The 21,413-nt window shown below is 36.7% G+C and overlaps 4 protein-coding genes and 1 long non-coding RNA gene across 5 annotated transcripts; 2 read left to right on the top strand and 3 right to left on the bottom strand.

Moving 5' to 3' along the window:
• Positions 1 to 138: 138 nt before the first annotated feature.
• LOC116032010 lies at positions 139 to 1,978 on the bottom strand. Its single transcript, XR_004100703.1, has 2 exons — positions 1,856 to 1,978; positions 139 to 782 (listed from the first exon to the last, which is right to left on the bottom strand). It is a non-coding gene; the product is annotated as an uncharacterized LOC116032010 (long non-coding RNA).
• On the top strand, positions 1,904 to 4,426 carry LOC116032002 (porphobilinogen deaminase, chloroplastic). The gene is made up of 5 exons (XM_031274389.1): positions 1,904 to 2,174; positions 2,906 to 3,311; positions 3,409 to 3,615; positions 3,718 to 3,895; positions 4,000 to 4,426. Exons 1-5 carry the CDS (start codon positions 1,954 to 1,956, stop codon positions 4,110 to 4,112), a joined length of 1,125 nt encoding a protein of 374 aa, XP_031130249.1. The 5' UTR covers positions 1,904 to 1,953; the 3' UTR covers positions 4,113 to 4,426.
• Positions 4,427 to 5,662: 1,236 nt separating this feature from the next.
• Positions 5,663 to 9,127, top strand: LOC116002335 (biotin synthase, mitochondrial). The gene is made up of 6 exons (XM_031242450.1): positions 5,663 to 5,995; positions 6,072 to 6,251; positions 6,700 to 6,806; positions 7,559 to 7,764; positions 8,171 to 8,310; positions 8,685 to 9,127. The coding sequence occupies exons 1-6, from the start codon at positions 5,765 to 5,767 to the stop codon at positions 8,982 to 8,984; spliced, it is 1,164 nt and encodes a 387-aa protein (XP_031098310.1). The 5' UTR covers positions 5,663 to 5,764; the 3' UTR covers positions 8,985 to 9,127.
• Positions 9,128 to 10,539: 1,412 nt separating this feature from the next.
• LOC116019036 lies at positions 10,540 to 11,989 on the bottom strand. The gene is made up of 2 exons (XM_031259105.1): positions 11,392 to 11,989; positions 10,540 to 10,987 (listed from the first exon to the last, which is right to left on the bottom strand). The coding sequence occupies exons 1-2, from the start codon at positions 11,870 to 11,872 to the stop codon at positions 10,890 to 10,892; spliced, it is 579 nt and encodes a 192-aa protein (XP_031114965.1). The 5' UTR covers positions 11,873 to 11,989; the 3' UTR covers positions 10,540 to 10,889.
• A 3,939-nt stretch (positions 11,990 to 15,928) lies between these two features.
• On the bottom strand, positions 15,929 to 21,102 carry LOC116020958 (protein farnesyltransferase/geranylgeranyltransferase type-1 subunit alpha). Its single transcript, XM_031261540.1, has 5 exons — positions 20,764 to 21,102; positions 20,471 to 20,580; positions 19,174 to 19,294; positions 18,892 to 18,987; positions 15,929 to 16,714 (listed from the first exon to the last, which is right to left on the bottom strand). The coding sequence occupies exons 1-5, from the start codon at positions 21,001 to 21,003 to the stop codon at positions 16,244 to 16,246; spliced, it is 1,038 nt and encodes a 345-aa protein (XP_031117400.1). The 5' UTR covers positions 21,004 to 21,102; the 3' UTR covers positions 15,929 to 16,243.
• Positions 21,103 to 21,413: the final 311 nt, after the last annotated feature.

Genomic DNA, 21,413 nt, shown 5'->3' with positions numbered 1-21,413 from the left:
GTTTAAAGCTACTTTCTGTTCTTATGGGGCTTCGCTTGTGTTTGTTTATTGGTGCTTCTACATACACACACACAACTAATTTTTTAAACAAAAAAATGAATCTAACTACATTCTTATTTTAAATCTAACTTATACTTGTTTTTAACTCATTCAAGTAGCTGCATTATCTTCATATTTTAATTCTTTCATTAGAAAATTATTCGTGATGCCTGCTGCTGTCTTACATATTAAATTCTTCTGACATTTTTCTTTGGTCCAAACAAAAAAAATAATAATAAAATTTCCACCATCTGATGTGAAAATCCCACAAAGTGCCAACAATTCGTATCGTATCCCTCAATTATGATATTTATCGCAATCTAGCTAACTCTCTCACCCCGTGTATCTCTCTCTATATATTTGAATCCCTCATGGCTAGATTTTATACACCAGCTTGGAGCAAAAAGGATCTGACTTAGCATTATTAGTAGTTAGATGGCGAAAAGCGGAGTGGCGTTGGGCACACTTATTGTGGTTGTTGTTTTGGCGGTTTGGTGTTTTCAGGTGGGAGATCAACTGAAGGCCGACGCCCATGCCGATGCAGTGTTGCCGGCTAAGAATGGGGGTATTACTATTACACTTGAAGCAGTGTTGCCGAGAAGAGCACTGCAGGTCATCCATGATTCCATTGACTGTTGCGCTTGTAGCTGTTCCTGCAAAATCCCTGACTGCTACTGCTGCCATGGCTAGCATAGCTATCTGCTGTCCTCCTCGTCTACCAACTGTTTGTGTTTTTGTCTCATCTGTAAGGAATCATATAAACAAAGGAATAAGTCCCCCTCAGCTTCCTTTCCCTTTCTCTTTGGGGTGAAACCAATGCTCATAAGTTTGATTTCATTTGCTTCAAGCAATGTTGCGTTGTATCCTCGTTGCATTATCCAATACATACACATATATGTTTATATACTACTCCATAAATGGGTGCAAGTATCTTTTCCATCAATATACCTACTAGGAGAACGTGGAACAGAACTTGTAACTACTAAGTGAAACTATTTTACGAAAAATGATTCAATTTTCAGAAATCATTTTGATAGTTTCAAAAGTTAGTTTAAAACATTTTTAAATGAATAAGGTAAGAGTTACTGAAATTTTTATAAAGTTAGATATTTAAGCGGTTTTGTTAGATGAAAGTTGTTAAGCCAAACCACCCCTGACAATGGGAGTGAAGAAACCAAAGTATATATATTGACTGCAAGATTTTGGTAAGAATTGAACATTCTTGTCTGGTAGAGACTTCAAAGTTGTTCAGCATATGTATATATATCAATATATGTGTAAACCACTTTCCTATCTAGCATTCTTAACCGTATATACAACAAGGCTTTACACACAGTTTGTCTCTCTTCATCATCAGTTCAAAAACATCAACTCACCTAATTATAGGCATAGTGCTTCATTTGATGTTACAACTGAAGGCGACAATATGATAATGGAAGGCGTAACTCACGATTTATCTCTGCAGTTGCTCTAAGGACGGGGTTCTGTAAGTTTAGGATTAGTCCAGCGAAGTCGGGGACAGGGTTCTGTAAGTTTAAGATTAGTCTAGCGAAGGGATGGGGTCCTATAAGTTTAAGATTAGTCCAGCGAAAGGACGGGGTCATGTAAGTTTAGGATTAATTCAGTGAAGTCGGGATATAGTAAGAGTTTCGGTCGGTCTCAACACTATTAATATGTTTTTCTAATGAATTCACAGTGAAATGAATGCAATTGGTGCCCTAGAAGACTGAAGGTTGCATAGTGGATGAAAAAGACAGAAAGTGGGATCCATTTCCCTTCAATTAAAGATTATATAGTGCTGACATAGCGGGCTGACCTGGAAGATAAGCCGATGGCGATACGCCCAGATAAAAACCCAACCAACAAATCAATCTTCAAAACCCCTTTTTCTCATCCTCCCTCTCCTCTCCAGCAATGGAGAAAATGGCAATTACGCTAAATCCGGTTGTTGCATTCCCGGCAAATACAAAGCCCTCCGTGTCTGTTTTCCGTTCGTTGCCGTGCGGCTTCAAATCTTCAACCCCAAATCAGCCCCTTAGAAGCACCAAAAGCTTGGTCGTCAGGGCTTCGGTTGCAGTAGAACAGCAGGTCCAGAAGACAAAGGTTGCTATTGTCAGAATCGGAACTAGGGGAAGGTACTGTTTATTTTTCTGCCCAGTTTGGGTTTCTGGGTATGCTTGATTTTTGTAGTTAAAATGCAGCTTAAGTAGAATTGATCCTTTGGGCTGTGAAATTGATGATTCTTGAGCTTGAACCGTGATATATGTGTCAAAGATTCGATCTTTATTATCCTTTATAATTCAGACCTTCCGAGAACATTGATAGTTTTTCTCCCAGTTTTTGTGTAAAAACCGTGTTTTTGCAACCACAATGTCAATGATTGGGTTACGTGTTTTAGATCTAGTGTTTTGAATTGGGTAAACTCCGCTTGACTCTAGCCGGCAAAGGACTAGAAGTAGGTCGCTTCCACGAGAAGTCAATTTGGAACATTTCGGTTATTGACCCCACAACCCGACCAACTTGGCTGGGGTTGCCGGTTGATGATCTTTTGATATGTGGAATCAATATTTAATGAGGAGTTTTGCTAGATTTGTTTGTTTTAAGAATCCTGTTTTGAACTCGGGTGCATAAAATTGTAGGCAATATATTTTGTTTTTTTAGACCCAGAGAATGATTCCTTTACATTCTAAGGGATATTCAGTACTTTTTAGTTTCTTTTGCCCAACCTAAATAGAGGAATCAGAACTGTTATGATTTGATTGTTTAAGTATTTACTATTGGTTCTGTTTGTTGGACTTGGACATCAAGTGCCTTTGATCTTTCTGCTGTTCTTACGCGTTACGTTAATGTGTTCTTTGTAGGACAGTCCACTGGCCCTTGCTCAAGCCTATGAGACACGGGATAAACTAATGGCTTCGCATCCTGAGCTGGCCGAGGAGGGTGCCATTGAAATTATAATTATAAAAACCACGGGTGATAAAATATTGAGTCAGCCACTTGCGGATATTGGTGGAAAAGGCCTGTTTACAAAAGAAATAGACGAGGCCCTTATTAATGCAGAAATTGATATCGCTGTTCACTCAATGAAAGACGTCCCGACGTATCTTCCTGACAAAACAATTTTACCCTGCAACCTTCCTCGTGAGGATGTTCGGGATGCATTTATTTCTCTGAGTGCAGCTTCGCTGGCAGATCTTCCAGCAGGAAGCACTGTTGGAACTGCTTCTTTAAGGAGGAAGTCACAGATACTTCACCGCTATCCCTCACTCCAGGTGACTGCTATTACGCATTATGAAATACAGTTGATAGGTGGGACCTTGCTTATTACACGTTTGAATAGAAAGTTGTTTACGTAAATGCTGTCTGCAGGTGCTTGAGAACTTCAGAGGCAATGTTCAGACAAGGCTGAGAAAACTGAACGAGGGGGTAGTTCAGGCAACATTATTGGCGTTAGCAGGGCTGAAACGCCTCGATATGACCGAGAATGTTACTTCCATTCTTTCTATAGAGGACATGCTCCCAGCTGTTGCTCAGGGAGCAATAGGAATTGCATGTAGAAGTGACGATGAAAAAATGGCACGTATCTTCTGCTTTCTTGAAACTAAATTTGATCATATAACTCCATTGCAGGCTCGCAGCTCTATTTTTTTTAAACATGATTGATTATTTCAATTACAGGCCAATTACATTGCCTCATTGAATCACGAGGAAACCAGACTAGCAGTTGTTTGTGAGAGGGCATTTCTGAAGACCTTAGATGGCTCTTGTCGAACTCCAATTGCTGGGTACGCCCGTCGTGGGGAGGATGGAGACTGCATTTTCAAGGGTTTGGTGGCCTCCCCGGATGGAACCCGAGGTAAAAGCAATTGCTGCTCAACACTATAATTTTCTTTTTCCAGAATTCTTTCCATGCTGCCTATTTCTTTTGTTTTGCATATATTCAACGCCTTTTATTTTCAGTTATTGAAACCTCAAGAAAAGGCCCGTACACCTTCAACGACATGGTTCTGATGGGCGAGGATGCTGGCAAGGAGCTCCTCTTGCAAGCTGGCCCTGGCTTTTTTGGTAACTAAAACATTCTACAAATCGGCTCCTAACGTCTAATGAGTTGGAGAGAGGTTGTGGTTTGTGTACCAGTCATAGTTGGTAGGTTTATGAGAGGCTCTTTATGCTTGTTGTAATTGTTATGCTGTGATAAACTGAATGAGATTTTTGTAACATCCCATTATTCTTTATTCCTCTTGGTTAGATTAAGTTGCTACTTCATATGTATCCAATCTTTGTTGCTCAACAATTTTCCAGAATTGTAGATGCTGATGCTTGCTAAAACAATCTCCCAACATTTTGGAGTCTATATTCACATGGTTGTGATCTATCTGATCAGTTACTTTAATTGCTCATATTATCATATATGAATGATATAACCATGTTTCTAAACAAAAATGCTACTTAAATCTTTTCCTTTTTCTTACCAAATGTATTACTTGATGTGACATGCAACAAGTTTACGGTTATAAGATTACTTTTACATTTGATTTCTAACTATCACTTTTGCTAGATATAATACAAGACTTTCACTATTTTGTCACATCAGGTCCATTCAACACTAAATTTTTGACATCCTCGATATATATTTTAGGGTGATCCTACCACTAGGATTTCATACCTTGTATTGTGAAGTATTCAGCATGGACATACCCCAAGTACTAGAGTATTTATTGTCCTGATGATTTGTGGAATTGTTAAGTTGATCCTATCACTAGGATCTATGTACCCTGTATCAGGAATGTTATATAAATATTACTCTGTATAAAATATTTGCATAACTTCAAATTAATCAAAAGTGTTAGTCGCGTAGGAATGTCATATATATGTTACTCTGCAAACAATTCTCACACTAACCAAAATTGAGGGGAAAACCTATAAGGATGCTCTTTTACTTACTTATCCCACTATCAAACCTAATACCTATCTACATATTACAACTAGACATATCAATGTAGGCTAGCGGGCGGGACAAAGCCAGAGAGAGAGATGGACCTGTCTCGTATAGCCCCGCTCGCCTCTAAGACTTGTTCTTTAACTGGCCGCTAAATCGAAATCCATCCTTATAAGGAGCGGGCCGAGCGGATTTTTGATGGGTAAAAGTTATTTTGACGATTCTAACCAATAAAACTCATAGTTACAAAGTACTACGTACTATTTAAGATGTACATTGAGATAAACTCTGCTATAATATAACATGCAATTTAGTTACTGAAATTAAAATGTGTGTAATCGAACCATCAAACAAGCAAACAAAAAATGTTAATTCTTTGCTTGATTGATGATTTGATTATACCCTTTAAATTTAGTGGTTTAATTGCATAAAAATAATAAGTTGAGTGAGTTATTTGATTTTTTTTTCAAAAATAAATAACACTAAAAGAGTCCAATGACCTTGTGGTCTAGTGGCATCCGGTTGTCTAAGTGGAGGCAATGCGATCTCTTTGTGCTTCAGTAAGGTTGAGAAAGTGAACAAATACTACATTGTAACAGAGAGAGTAATTTTTAGATTTAGATGATAAAAGTAGTTGAAGTGTTTGAAAAAAATGATTGCACCACAAAGTGGAGCGGACACTCCAAAGCGAACTTACATTCTTCTCTTCTATTAATACCCCGCTTCATCACCTTCCTTCAATCTTTTCTTCTTCGTCTCTCTTTCCCTCTCTCTGCGACTGAGACGATGGTTCCGATTCGGTTATCAATCAGGCGGCCGTTATCGTTTCTGGACAAGCTCCCGCTGCACTCATTCGCACTCAATCACTCCTCATTCTTCGCTACACCTTACTCTTCCGCCTCCGCCGCCGCCGCCGAAGCTGAGAGATGCATCAGGGAAGGTCCCAGACACGACTGGACCAGGCCTGAAATCAAGTCCATTTACGACTCCCCGCTTCTCGATCTCCTCTTTCACGGCGTCAGTTCCCTCCCTATTTCTCTCCGTAGTGTCGGCGGATGCACCATTCGTTTCTGATTTGTTTCTGCTTTTGCAGGCTCAAGTTCATAGGCATGCTCACAACTTTCGGGAGGTACAGCAGTGCACTCTGCTGTCTATTAAGACGGGAGGTTGCAGCGAGGACTGCTCTTACTGTCCTCAATCCTCCAGGTACAACACTGGTGTCAAAGCCGACAAGCTTATGGCCAAGGATTCCGTTCTAGAGGCAGCAAAAAAGGTGCATTTTAAAGAAATTTCCTATGCAATTATTAAAATCTTTTAATCTTTTTTGTTTGAATTGTAAATATTTTTCTATCTTATTTCTTTATTTTTGTATAAGTATCATTGTGAATTGGATTGTACTCTTACTTCACTGTAATTACATTTTGGAATAAATATGGCATCATTTTTGGACCACATGGTAAATACTAGTTGTAGGTTTACAGTTTTGTAAATATTAATATGATATTAAGTATAACCACATAGTAATCTTCCATCAAGATTGGAGGTTTGATATGCTAGAAATTGAACTTCTGAAATTTGACATGGGATGGATCAATGTGATCAATAGATATTTATGCAGATGGTATACTTATTCCAATTTAGGCAAGACAGGTTGGTGATAGACATCTGTAATGTTTGTTCTCATGCTATGTAGTTAAGTCCCCCATTTAATGCATTGGCAGGCAAAAGAGGCTGGTAGCACTCGATTTTGTATGGGTGCTGCATGGAGGGATACTATAGGAAGGAAAACCAATTTCAACCAGATCCTTGACTATGTGAAACAAATAAGGTAATGGTTATAACTCTACTAAATATTTAAAGTGCTTGCGGTGTGGTCAGGTTGATTGGAAATAATGTTGTCCAAGAGCAACTTCATTAATATCCTCCCGTTTTTCTCGATGACCATACACACTCACTGTATAGTACTGTATCTTCATGTAAGCGTGTTAGCTGAGGTTTTCAAACAAATTCTCTTTTTATTATTTGTAATTGGATCACACAAAATTTTGTTAAGTAAATTAAGGCAAGATTTATTGGTTGGAAGTTGGAAATCCAGAGTATTACTTTAAATGGGTTTATCTGGTACTCATTTCTGTTTTTCCTTCTTGGAGTCTTTTCTTTTCCAGCTGTATGTAGTGCATGTGCATCCATATCTATTTGGAAGTGATCTCAAGAAGAAAATAATATTTGGGTTGGGAAGCCAAATAATAAAAAATAGAAATGAGTAAGTTAAAAGGCTTCTATGAATTTATTACTTGACAATTTGTTACCAAATCTAGATGACCATTTAGGTTGTAGAATTAACTAGCTGATTTGGCATTCTACTAGAAATTTTGATTTCTTTATTCAGACCATTCAAGGTGAAATTCATGACTGATTTCTCTGTTAATTATTTGTCACAAAGTATAGATGCTCATCTAGGAAGTATAATTAACTAACTGGTTGGGTGCTTTACTAGATATTCTTATCATACTACAATCAGTCCGGTACATTCATTTCCAGAATAAATTATATAATTTAAAAATACTTTTCTTGTTTAAGGGGCATGGGAATGGAGGTATGCTGCACCTTAGGAATGCTGGAGAAGCAGCAAGCTTTGGAGCTCAAGAAGGCTGGTCTTACAGCATATAATCATAATCTTGATACTTCCAGGGAGTATTACCCTAACATTATAACTACAAGAACTTATGATGACCGGCTAGAAACTCTTGAGAATGTTCGTGAAGCAGGAATAAGTGTCTGTTCAGGTAATTTTAAACATTCGGTCGTGAGCTTAAAGATTGGAATCCTAAGTCTTGCATTAACAATTTAGCATATATGTGCTATAATTATATCTTTGACATGATTTATGTAATCCGTAATATGCATGTGTGCCCATGTTGATATGGGTTCAGGTGTTCATTGGATATTATACCTTCTATTATTGATAATGTAACATTGTAATTGCCCTGATAGCTTCTCAGTGTAAGATATTGATTGAACGTAATCCTAGATATGGGTTCAGGTGTTCATTTGCATATTATACCTACTGTTGAAGTGTTGATAGTGTAACATTGTAATAGCCCTAACCTCTCATTTGGACCATTTAAGTAGTTTTTTTTTTTTGAGTTGTGTGTGAAAATCTTAAAGTATACTTTTATTTGCTGCAATCAGGGGGAATAATAGGTCTTGGAGAGGCTGATGATGACCGGATTGGTTTATTACATACATTGGCCACTCTTCCCACACACCCCGAGAGTGTACCCATCAATGCACTAGTTGCAGTCAAAGGAACACCTCTCGAAGATCAGAAGGTAATTATCATTTTTGAGAGTTCTGCTGTGTCTGGATTTTTTTAATTTAAGATGCAAGAACCTGTTTTGCTTCCCTACTTCTTTTATCACAAAGTACTCCTTGGTACTTAGTATGTCGGGTCTGACTTCATACACCTCTCACATGATCATAGAACCCTTAGTGGAATATTAAACTTGAATGAAGTGCCATATACACGGTTTATAATGTTTTCTTAACGCTGTTTCAAGATTGCATATTATAAACATAAAATGGATCAGGAGTCACCTTTAACCTGGTTATTTTGAGGTCACAACACAATGAGTGATTATAAATAAATCTTTTAACCTGGTTTCAAGAATCTTAAAACATATCGCTTTTAAATCGGTTCTTTCAGCCTGTGGAAATATGGGATATGATTAGGATGATTGCAACTGCCCGCATTGTAATGCCAGAAGCAATGGTAAGGCTTTCGGCTGGCAGAGTTCGGTTCTCTATGCCTGAACAAACGCTATGTTTTCTTGCTGGTGCTAATTCAATCTTCACCGGAGAGAAATTGTTGACGACTCCCAACAACGATTATGATGCTGACCAACTTATGTTTAAGATGCTTGGGCTAATTCCAAAACCTCCCAAGTTTTTGGAGGATGCAGCAGAAGGGGAAAACACAGAAGAAGCACTTTCTAGTTCAGGTTGAGATTGCTGCACATGTAGTAATGCTTATTCTTTGAAAACAACAATGTTAAACCCTCTCTTACTTATGCATATTGTTGTTTCTAACTTAAAATTGTCCAAAATCTTGTAATATTTATTTAGTAATATTTGGCTTCTTTTTTTTTTCTTTTTTTTTTCTTTTTTTTTATCTAAAGAAAAATATTACGTAGTATAATATTTGGCTTTATTGCATCTAAACTCAAATACTTTCCCTTGAATTAGATACATTGAAATTATAATTAAAATATCAAAATATTAAATTTGACTCCACCAAATGTAACAACCACGCTGACACATTTTTCACTCACTTGTCTGTACAGATATTTTCCTCTATTTCGTACTTATCCATTTCTGCATAATCTCCAAAACCCATTTTTCTATGCAAGGAGACTGGAAAGCTCCATCCCACCTTTTCCATAGCAAAAACCCAGTTTTCTTTTTCAGGCTTATCAACAAACAACATAAATGGACGTCAACATATGGATAAGTTTTCTTTTTCAGGCTTATCAACAAAAGCAACATTGAATTCTTTTATAGTCCTAAGTTTCCTGTCTGCATTATATTTTAAATCTTATGAATTGCTTTTAGGTTACGAGGAAATAAATTGAATCAATTTAGTTTCGAAACACAAAATTAAATTGTACACCTTTGCGTACAAGAAGTTCAACTTATTCCAAAATTTTCAATGTTCGTAAAAAGAATTGAACAATATTAAATTTTGAGACTTTGCCATGTTGAAAAACTTTGTGGTAAAAAGCACTTGACCAATGGATTAAAAGTTTGAACATTATATTTTAATCTCTCGTGTTTGATTTATGTGAAAAAATTACTAGTCCTTTTACACGACCCCACTTGATTCGATATGATAAGATGAGGGCAACAACTTCTAAGAAAGAAAACACGAATTTTCTACTCGTTTAGTTGTAAATCTCACCTTAAATGATAAAATAATTAGTCGTTATCAACTTTTATCAACTTTTAGTGAATTGACTGACAAATATCGATAACAACTAATCAATATTTTTTTTAGGTACAAAAAAGTAGAATTTGCATTAAATAAATGTAAGCAACATCGTCCTTTTAAACACGTTGCCTTCTTCCTCGACCTTTTTCTCATTGTAGGTGGGCCATGGTAGAAGTCATGAAACAATGAAAGCACTAATATGATATTTTTCACAAGCTATATCATTTTGGGTATACAGCATTTTTCAACACAACCCAACATGTACTCATTTTAAACTCAACTCCGATGTGACTAAACGAGGTTAAGTTAATCCGTTAACCCTTAAAAATTTAATGTAACCAAATAGCCAATCTTGTCTAATCACAATATAAGATTGGACTTTATCATTTTCCTTTCAAAATCAATGCCCAAGAATGACATGAACAAGGATGAAGAAGAAGCTAACGCCTCAGTCAAATTGATCATACTGTTTGATAACCACAAAATTATCAGTTCGACTTTCAGTACTTACAATCTATTGACCTTCTTGATTAGAATTTATAAGCTAAAACTGATCAGCCAAAACTGAAGAAGCTAGCAATTAAGTAAATTTGTGTCATTTATTGCAAAAAAGATATACACTACATTATTGGGAGGGTTTGGCATGGCCTAATTTAAATATCTAAATGTGTCAAAAGACTCAATTTTGGTATGAGTTTAATCAGCCTGGAAAAGTCTCCTTCCTCTAGGCATCTTGTTCTTGTGTCTCCCAACTTCTTGGAGGAGTTAGCTAACTATCACTGACAGATTTCTCAGTATCCATCTCCAGATATACCAACTTCCATTCGCCATCAACAAGCAGGAGCTTACCCAGAATAATGGTGTTTGAAGGTCAGTTGCCTGAAACGAAGAGAAATGGCAGCTGGTCTCAATCTCCACCCTCTATCATTCATCTTTCTTCGTCAGACTGCATAATCTGACGGTGCACACTACTGCCTGTGCCCAGTATTTCAGCCTTGCTTTCACGTCCTCGGGATCATCACCTGCATTCATAATAATGTGTCAGAACAACTAGCAAAACATCCTTAAAAAAGTGATCTTTGAGATTAATTTAGGTAGCAAAAGCCGAAAAGGTGTTCGGTAGAAACAAGAAAAGGAATGAACCCATTTTCTGTTTTTGGTTGAATCATCATTCAAGAAGTAGTGAAATCAAGAGTTTCCAAAACAGGGAGAACCTAGTTGACCTGGTCACTCTGCTGACTTGGTAATCACAAAATTTCAAATTTTACTCTTTGATAAGATAGTCTACTGGTATTTTTGGTTTAAGCTATAGGCAATCTAAGTCTATCTATCTGATTAGAGTTGAGATTTACTCACCAAAATAGTACTGACTATGAGTTTTTCTGTGTCTAAAAAAACAAAAACAAAAGGAGTTTCTAAAACTTACCAGGACTGGAGATCTTCCAATTGGCTATGGGGCTAGAGGCAGAGGAGGGTGAATCTGCAGAAACAGAAGAATCTGGTGGGGTTTTGTGTTGGTCATCCAGAAGGTACTTTTGGCTCATGGAATAGCAAAGCTCAAGAGCAGGCAAGGTGTTACAGAGCTCAGGGATTTCCTCATAGTTAAACCCAAATCCCAGATCCAAACACCCCTTTAGCTCCTCCAGATCATCATCTGTAAGGCTCTTTGTCCTCCCAAGTTCATCATCATCTGAGTTCTCCACATACCCTTCAAGAAACACCTGCCTCTTCTTTGTCAAATTCTTGTTGTTATCCTGGTTCTGGAGCATATTCTTTGCAGGGCTGTCTGGAATAATAATCTCCTCCTCCACTCTTTCCTCTTTAAGCTTTGATGGGTCTCTGAAAAAGCTTCTTCCATGGCATTCTGGGGATCTTGATTCTGTATCATCTATGGACAAGCTTTCCATTTCTTTGGTTCTTTTTTTCCCTCTCCACTCCCTCGTGTATCACTCGGACTCAAAAAGGTGATGTTTTCTGATTGGGGAGACAGCTTATAAAGGATTCCCCATTAATATATATGCCAGAATTTTTATTCAAGTGGGTACCCTTGTGTGTTTATATATATATATATATATATATATATATATATATATATATATATATATATATAGTGATATGGTGCATTTACAAATGTTTGGTGATACATTAACTCCTAAGTGCACCGCAGGTCGCTTATAAGTACATCACAGATCAATCATCAAGTGCACCATATACCACTCATAAGTGCGTCATAGACCACTCCTAACTGCAGCCTACATATTCCTAAGTGCAGCACGGGTCTTAAATATGACTAGTGCATTTAGTTATTCTTGATGGTATACTTGAATATGCTTGATGGAGCATTTAGATATGATTGATAGTTGCACTTACATATGTACACCACAAACATGCAAATTACTACTAATTAAGTACACCATATATCACTCCTAAATGCACCATATACCAGCACTTAATTAATGCACAACAAAGATAAACTTGGTGTAAAAAATTATCATAGCGTCACTGCATTTTTTCCATTAGTGCACCACAGACCAATACTTTGTGATAAACCATAGTTCAAACAAAAGTGCACCACACACCAGCACTTAGTGCACCACTGAAATATACATGGTCCAAAAAATTATCAAAATGTCACTGCATTTTTCTCATCTTCAGTGATTTTAGACCATAAATCTAAGCCATCCAATTTTAGATGAGTTTGCATGACCACATGAAAGAGCAGCGCCACATTTGAACTTAATTATATATATTAGATGCATGATCAAATAAAAACAGAGTCTTGATGTAAAAAGTAATGACAGATCTCAATCATTCATAATAAAAATTTATTAATGGTTGAGTGTTTTAGTAAAAAAAAATAAAATATGAGATTAATTATTGAAAACTGTAAAAACATGGTTCATTTATTATAAACTTACAAATTTAGTAATAATAAGATATTAGCCATTGATTTTTTAAGATAGAAAGTGTTGATATGTTTACACTTTTACCCGGAAAAAGATTTTTTCACTTAAACCCTCCTATATATATCATCATCATGGTATACATGCATGTTTTATATAGTGGCATATATCATGATACTATGCGCATGTCTCCCTCCATGTTTAGCCCTATATATACTTTGTGCGTCATGATGGGATGTGCCCTGCCGCGTGATCACGTTTCTATTCGGGGGCAGTTTGGTACATATACTTACTTAATGTTGAAGTAAGAACAAGGTTAGACTAAAATAAAAGTTATATGGATCGATCTCAATGAACATTTGGTTGGAGCTACTAGGAAGTTGCAATCATCGTGTCCTTTGCCAAATTTATAAACAACTTAATTTGTGTGTCAAGTGTGAACTGGTTGACAGACAATCACGAGTACACCATTGGCGTTTATATTATGTTGGATCAATTTTCAAAGCGTCTATGGCTTTTATTTTATATTTTTCTTTTCAAAAAGTTGAATCCCCAATTTGTTACCACAAGCTTCGGCCCGACAGAGTATCTAGTAGAATGTAAATCATTGTAAGTTAACTGAACAAAGAGGCTTGATATTTGCTTATTGCGCACAAAGAGTCGGGTCAAAATGGATTCGAGTTCTTCGTAGTGAGACAGAGAAATTGATATATTGTACGCTCAAAATGAATAATATAATGAATGCATGAGAAATTGATTTTCAGATTAAAGTAGACACATTTAAGTTAAAAAATGAAGGTAGAAAACTTATAAATAGTCTTTGTCCCACATTCGAAAAAGAATGAGTTTTGCACAATTATATATACAAGACTCTTTTAGGAATATGTTGCGCAAAATTATTTTCTAACTTTTTTGTCACAGGCCGAGCAGTACGTTAGCTCATGAGCTAAAAGATTGTTAGATCTATTAATGAAATGGACATATAATTTAAGTCATTTAATATATATTATTTCTAATGTTTGATGTCTAATGCCCAAATAATGTTAAGAAAGATAATTCAACAATTACAAATGTTATATTAAATATAAGTAATGTCATCTTTCAGCAATAACAAATGTTATATTAAATATAAGTAATGTCTGTTAAAGATCTAAGGTCCATGGTTGAGGAAATATTTCAAGAATGACTTATGAGTATGGTTTCTAGAGGTATGTTACGTTATGTGAATTGTCATGTCAAACCCAATCATGAGGGGAAGGCTTTCCAAAACTTGACACAATTTGCGTGGTTGAGTATAGGTAGCAAAGGCTTCTTGACTTGGAATAGTCGACAATAAGGGAAGAAAAAACTCATCTCGATCTTGCCACTTAGCTGAGGATATAGGAAGAGAATTTGTTACATGTCACTTGGTCGTGTATAAGAAAAAGACTTGGCCTAGCGAATAATTACTTGGCTAACGAAGGCATAGCGAAGAAGACTTGGTACATATCACCTGGTTGAGGACATAGTATAGAAATAAGACTTAACACCTATCATCACCTGGTTGAGTAGAAGAAAAAAGGACTTGAATTGACACTTGTCTCTTGGACAAAAATAAATATTGAGAATTGTTTGTCAATACTTCCTTCGCAAACATATCCAACAATAATAAATTCAAAATTTTTCATGTGAAAAAAAAAAAAAAAAAAAAAAACCGTACCGGTTGCCAATATGGCAACGTAACAGAGCAAGACAAGTTTTCTACTCCGAATAGATGGGAATCCAAACATTTATTTTTTAGTCTTGACAACAAGAAGGGATAGCAACTTGCATGCATGATGCATACATATATCATCATCATCATCATATGCAATTCCCTATAATGCATGTGCACATACATACATATACAGAGAGAGAAGATGATCGATGGCAGTGGGGGCTAATAATTGAGATTGGTTCAGTGCACAGTAGAAGACAACAACCTTCCAACAACCCACGTGGCCAGTCTTTTTCCTTCCATAATGCAATGCCAAACTAACTCCACACCACCTTGGATGCTTTATTTTTTATGTATTAGGTTTCCATTAGTCTTTAGTTTCCACTGTTATATTCTGCGCACAAGGAGTCTTCATTAATTAATTTTTTGAATTTCAAGTTCTCTCATGTCTTCAGTAGAAGAATCAGACCCTACTCTGCCGCTTGAACAAGACTTCCAAAGTGACCCTTGAACCATTGAATTAAGTCTTGCGGGACCCTTGAATGCTCCATTTTTTTTTATACATTGGATTTGCAGTTTACATAAGCCCCTACCCAAGAGTTGCGAGAGATGCCTTAACCAGAATCGAATTTGTAATCATATTCAGGTACAAAAAGTTATCCTCCACTCACTCGTCAATCCATTCTGAGACCTTAGATGGCCTTCTTCTTAGTTGTGTTGGTCGAATTTACACTTTTGTTCTAACCTATTTTTTGCTTTGATTAATCCTCGCATCTCATCTTACTACATTAAATTAATAAAAAGTTGCTATGTACCATCAATTCAATATTAGGTCATGGTGGAGCCATATGCTGTCAATTTGATCAACATTTATCAGCATGATATCCAATCATCAAATTTTATCACGAGTCATTCCAAGTAGATATTTTAGTCCTTTCTGTAAGCGTTTGTATTACTAATTGTATTGGAATTTGGGACTATAGTGATTATTAATTGTTTTCTACTCTTATATTAAATGATGATGATTGTAATATATTATATATATTCATATAAAAGCAGAGTATAAAGCACCTCAATGCACTTAAAAATTCTCAGAGTAACTCCAACTAACCACAAACATATATTGAAGCTCAAGAAATACATATATAAATCTTGATAGACATTCAGTTCAAACCTGATAAATATTATATATAGTACCAAATATCTAGCTTATAATCAATAAAACATTATAGTGATTAATGAATATTCCTTTCAAATGTGATTAACATTCATCTATATCATGATCAACAATTGATACGAGTTGCAACGCATAATATAACTTGTCCAGGTACTTAGAGCTTGAATGAGAAAGAAGAGAATTTATAGGCTGAATAATGTAAAGAACTGCAGAATTATTGCTCAGGATCAGATAGTATAGTTTACATTGATACATATATAGCAATTGATGAAATGTCAAAATCAACAAGCAGAAATTGAACAAGAATACTACTAGAGTTGGCAGTAATCCAAATTGACAAGTAGACAAAACTAAGGAACATAGCCACTATCTTAGCATCTTCTTGTCCTTTAACATCTTCAGAATGTCGGGGGAAGCATGGGAAGGATAATTGTGCTCATCGCCAAGATAAGTTTCAGAAACAATAGAGCATTGACTACCATAGTCAACTAGAGTACCTTTTTTATAAATTCATACCCGCCAACCGATCCTCATTATGAAACTGAGTTGATTGAGCTGTAGTAGTGCTTTTGCGCCAATTCCAATAGTTTATTCGCATTGGATCCACTGTTTCCAAGATTGAACAAATCTCTTTTATCAGGATTGGATCTGATGAGCATGACTCTGGAGAGAGTTCGTGTACTGCACTTCTCAATTCTTGGCTTGGCTCAAACCCATGGCAACAAAGATCCAATAGCATGCTCAAGGCGTATACATGGTTAGCTTTGGAAGTCAAAATCTCCAAAAGAACTGATGTTACCTGAGGATCCCTCAATAGCGATTGTACATCGCCATTGTAAAGACCCCGAAGGTATCTCCAAGGACTTTCATTATCGGGGGTAGTTTTAATGGCCTGAACTGCATATTGCACTTCTGAGTCCCTCATTGCTGCCAGGCCTCCAATTAAAGGTGATCTTGTAACAACGAAGTATCTCTGTGATGAAAAGTCAATTGAATAATTGGAGTTAGTATTAGCTGATCAAGAGATCAATCAGGAAAAAAGGTGTTAGGAAATATTATGTAAAATAAATTAAGAAGAAACTATTTAGATATGACTCTCGGGCAGAGCTCAAAGCTGCTTGACAAAGCACTAAGAAGAAACTATTTCAGATATGACTCTCAGGTAGAAGAACCCACCACTGCTCAACAAAGCACTAATCCCTCTATAAGGTAATAGAAGTTCCAAGCTTGAAGTCAAACATAAACTCCACTCTAAATTACAAATGAAGATTACAAGCAGCTAGAGGATAACAGCGCTGGATGGCTTCGGAGAGACAATGCTATACACAACCCTTGGAAATGCATCAAGGGCAAAGCTTGTCACGAACATCCTTGGGAATGATGGCTCCAAGGGTAAAGATTAACACGAACACCCTCACAGCAACATAAGCACTCTATGACTTGCCAACAACAATCTTCATCGAGAGCAGCGGAGGTGAACGGGAGCAAAGGATGAAGCAAAGCCTATAGAAATGAAGATAAACCCAAAAACAGAGCAAAGGAAAATAACACAGAGTTGAAGATAGCACACTGATTGTAGATAGTCACACTCCCCCTTACTTGAAACATGGAAAATAATCAAAGGCCTTTATAGTAGTGCTGAAACTTAACATCCATGGGATAAGGCATACCGGGGATAAAGAAATAGCACGGTTATACCAAAAATAGTAAACACCATGGGAAGAACCAAAGAAGTTCAGCAATAAACCCAAAAACCTTCAAATTTCACCCATAGGCATCAATGGTTGCCAAGAAATTTGCAGCAATTTTGCAGAAAACTGCCCATAGTATTACTGCAGTTTGGGACATCATGTGATGCTATGATGGAGGGAGATGTAGTGTGAACTGAACAAATACTTGACACTAGCAGGAAAAGAGGTAAAAGATATGGTAGTTCAAGATGCAAAAGATAGCATCATACACTAAAAACAGTGGGAAAACAGTCACCGGAATTTTCAGATTGTTGACCGGCGACTTTGACCGGCGTTGACTGGCCGTTGACCGGCAGTTGACCGGCGACGGCGAAGGATCTGGAAAAACACTGTTAGATACGTCTCCTCGAAACGAACCCAATGGAGAAAACGGCACCTTGATCGGAGATCGGAGGAGAAAGATATGACCAGAAAACAGTCGCTGTTTTTACGCCACTGCCGGAAAATATTTGGAAAAAGAAAAACCAGAAGAAAAACAGCCTAGGAAAGAGGCTCTGATACCATGTTGAATTTGGAAGAAACACAGGTCTGGCGGGTGGAGAATAACACCACCCGCCAGTTAGGAAGAAGCTAAATGAATAATCAAGGATGGAGAAATGGTTATAATTCTTATATTTCTATATCTATTACTTCACTGCATACTTCATACTCCATACACTAATATACACACATATATATAGTCATGAGCTACACACTGCTCAAGACTATCACACTCCTCTAGGAATAGCACAATGCTCAAGACTGCACATTACTCTAGAATACACATTGCTCTAGATTATTATTTTAACATTATTGAAGCATTCCTGATTTTGCTCCATGATGTTTCAACAGAATCAATCTATCAATCATCCAATGTGGTCCTGCCCATCAACACTGAGCTTGATTTGAGTTTCATTTGGAATATGCAAACATCTATTTTCAAGAATCTAATCATCTCGAACCATTTCTGTCAGAAGTAATTAATATATCATATAAGAGAGGATCCTGTGCTTCTTAATCCAAATCTTCATTCTTCCAAACTCAAATAAGTCTCAGGATTTCAATCAACTTAACCATCCAACCAAACAGCCTTCTTTTAGTCATATTAGCCTCCCATTTTAGATTCCAATTAAACAGATCTTGTAATGTTATTGATTCTCTCATCACCCTATTATGGAACAATGACACTCCTAAATGTCATCATGCCCTCATGAAGTCTTCTTGCTAAAATCATAAACTCCATCCCCTCCACCCACTCACCAGATAAATAAAGAAAGAAAATAGGAGCAAAAATGGAACTGTCACATAAAATAATGTGATCATTATTAAGTCACCCATTAACAGAGACCAAAGCAACATGTGGCATCACCACTCCTAGTTACCAAAGCAACATAGAGAAATCAAGAACTTCTATCAATACCTGATTCCAAGCTGAATTGTTGTAAATATCATCTTCAAGTAGTTGATGACAATAGGCAAGTTCATCTTCCCACCCGCCAAGTGCCTGAAGAACCCACTGCATTTGAAAATACTTTTCAGTATCATAGTTTCCTAAATAAATTAAAGGTATACCCCCCATATTAATAATTACCCAAAAAATTTTTCCTTGTAAGTTGTAACAGAACTATGGAAAGATAAAATAAATTCATATAGGTTAAAGGGTCACCCATGACAACAATGAAAATAGGGAAAGCATATCAACCTGCCTATGAGACCATGCATGATAATTTTTTGCATCCTGAGAGAATATTTTCTTAGTGAATTCAAGCTCCTTATTCACAGCATCAGTTCCCAGTTTCTCAGCTACCCACCTTCTGTGGTGCCTACAAAATTATTGCAAGAAACAGATTAAATATCTGCTGAGTTTGACATGACATGAGAAGTAAAAGGCCAAGCACCATTCAGCATTATATTGAACTATAAATAGATATACAGCAGAGGATAAAAGGAAAACATCATTTTGAAGAATACTGGGGATATGGTTCATGAAGCACATCACGAAGAGGGAACAAAAATTCAGAACATTTAGCTGGATTCCAAGATGCTAAAAGTATCATCCTGATAGCCTGCCAGCTAAAATATAAGGTTATTTTCAAAAGAGTAATATGAGTAAACATTTGTTTGAACCTTCTTTTGCAAAAACAGTAATAACTTTGCAAACACCAACAAGGTTGTAAAAGGCGATAGGCGCTCATCTGGCTGTGGATGGGTGCCAAGCGCCTAGTCGCCGCCTAGGTTCTTTAATAATTTTTTTTTAATTACATTTGATAAAACAATAAAGCATTAAAGCCTAAAAGTCTAGCCCAAAGCTTAAAAGTTTAGCCCAAGCCCAAACTCTCCAAAGACAAAATCTAACCCTAATTTCAAGTCCCAAAATTTCATGTTTCAAATGTAAAGCTTTCCATCTTTTCCAAAATAAGAAGAATGTGTACAACCAAAATAGATTTAAGAAGAGAGCATATTGCAACTCTGCAACTGTTATAATTTTGGTGTCCAACTAGTGCTTAGGGTGGAATCACCATCTACTTTTACAAACAACAAAGATCAATGTTCAAAAAATAGTGATGAACAGCTTAAAAAATAGGGGAAAAGGTTTAATACAAAATCAGACTTTTAAGATGAAAGGCTAGACATACAAAGAGTGAAAGAGATTAATCCATGGAAAGTATTGAGAACCATTTTACTCTATAAGCAGTAGCAAATGGTTTCTAAAAAGGAAGATCACAAGTAACTAACGAGAGTAAAGTTCTTTGTTTATCTCCTTCTTTTTTCAATAATGGGTGCAGTGTTGGTGAGGATTTGAAGTCTGGGCATGGAAACTTAAGACATTTTCAGAGAAGGAAAAAAAGCAGTGTACTTGTACCTTGAATTTCAAAGGCTACCGATGTTACAAAGTGTGTGAGATTTCGGGTTTGAAGATGGTGCCGAAACAATAATATCTATACTTTACTCTACTAAATTGCACTTAAAAGACATTGAAAGTGAAGCAAAGGTAATACCATATTTGATAGTTTTTCGGGTTGCCTCTGGCGATATGATCAACAAATTCCAATTCTTCGCGCAAATTAGCATTCAATGCCTCGAGTACCACACGCCTAAATTGCCAAATCTGTAATTAAAAAAAAAAGTTTATAAACTGCGCATTTCTAAATATACGGATGATGCATGTGAGTGTGCCTGTATGGAGGTAGAATTAACAATAAAGGAATCGACAATCTTCATATGTCCTTCAAGGCTTCAACTGACAGAGTCAATAATTTGATGTACAACAAGCTTGAGAAGTTGAACTTACAGTATAATTGCCAGGGTTAAGACGGATGGCTTCAGCGGTGAGTTGGAGAGCGCGGGGAGAACGCTCGTCGGCTAGGTAGACGGCGCGAAAGTAGTCCATGGTTTCTGAGAAGTCGTCGGTGTAGGCTATCGGGACAACGGGGCTAGGGCCGTCGTCTTGCGGAACAGGCCTTACGTCTGCCCATTCGGTCCTGTCCTTGAAGGGGACTCGCCTTCCTCTCCTGTCATCATCGGAGTCCATCTACCTGTGAGTGTTTGATTGGAATCTGGTACCGATCACAGCGTCGCTGGAGGCCGGCAAAGGGTAAAGCTTGCTGTGACTTGATTCAACGCAGTAGAATAGTAGATTCTTTAAAAAGCAAAAATAAAATTAAAAAAAAAAGTCTAAATGTTATTTTTAAAGTGAATTAGTTTCCTAAACTTTTTATAAAGTGTTTATATTAATATTAATATATAAAAGTCAATTAGTGGTATGTTATTATAGGTCACTAGGGTCCGACTATCTCCAAGTACTAACAGATTGACCTGTTTGACCATCGCCAATCACCTTTCTCAATTAAGGGACCTGAAGGCGACAACTGTTCATCTTCCCAAGTAGTGGCGACTACTAGTCGCCTTCTACCGGGGAAGGTGACCAATTAGTCGCCTTTC

The sequence above is a fragment of the Ipomoea triloba genome, chromosome 1 (genome assembly GCF_003576645.1).
Source record: "Ipomoea triloba cultivar NCNSP0323 chromosome 1, ASM357664v1".
NCBI lineage: Eukaryota > Viridiplantae > Streptophyta > Magnoliopsida > Solanales > Convolvulaceae > Ipomoea > Ipomoea triloba.
Note: the sequence above shows the minus strand (reverse complement) of the source record. Positions and strands in the feature narration are given on the sequence as shown.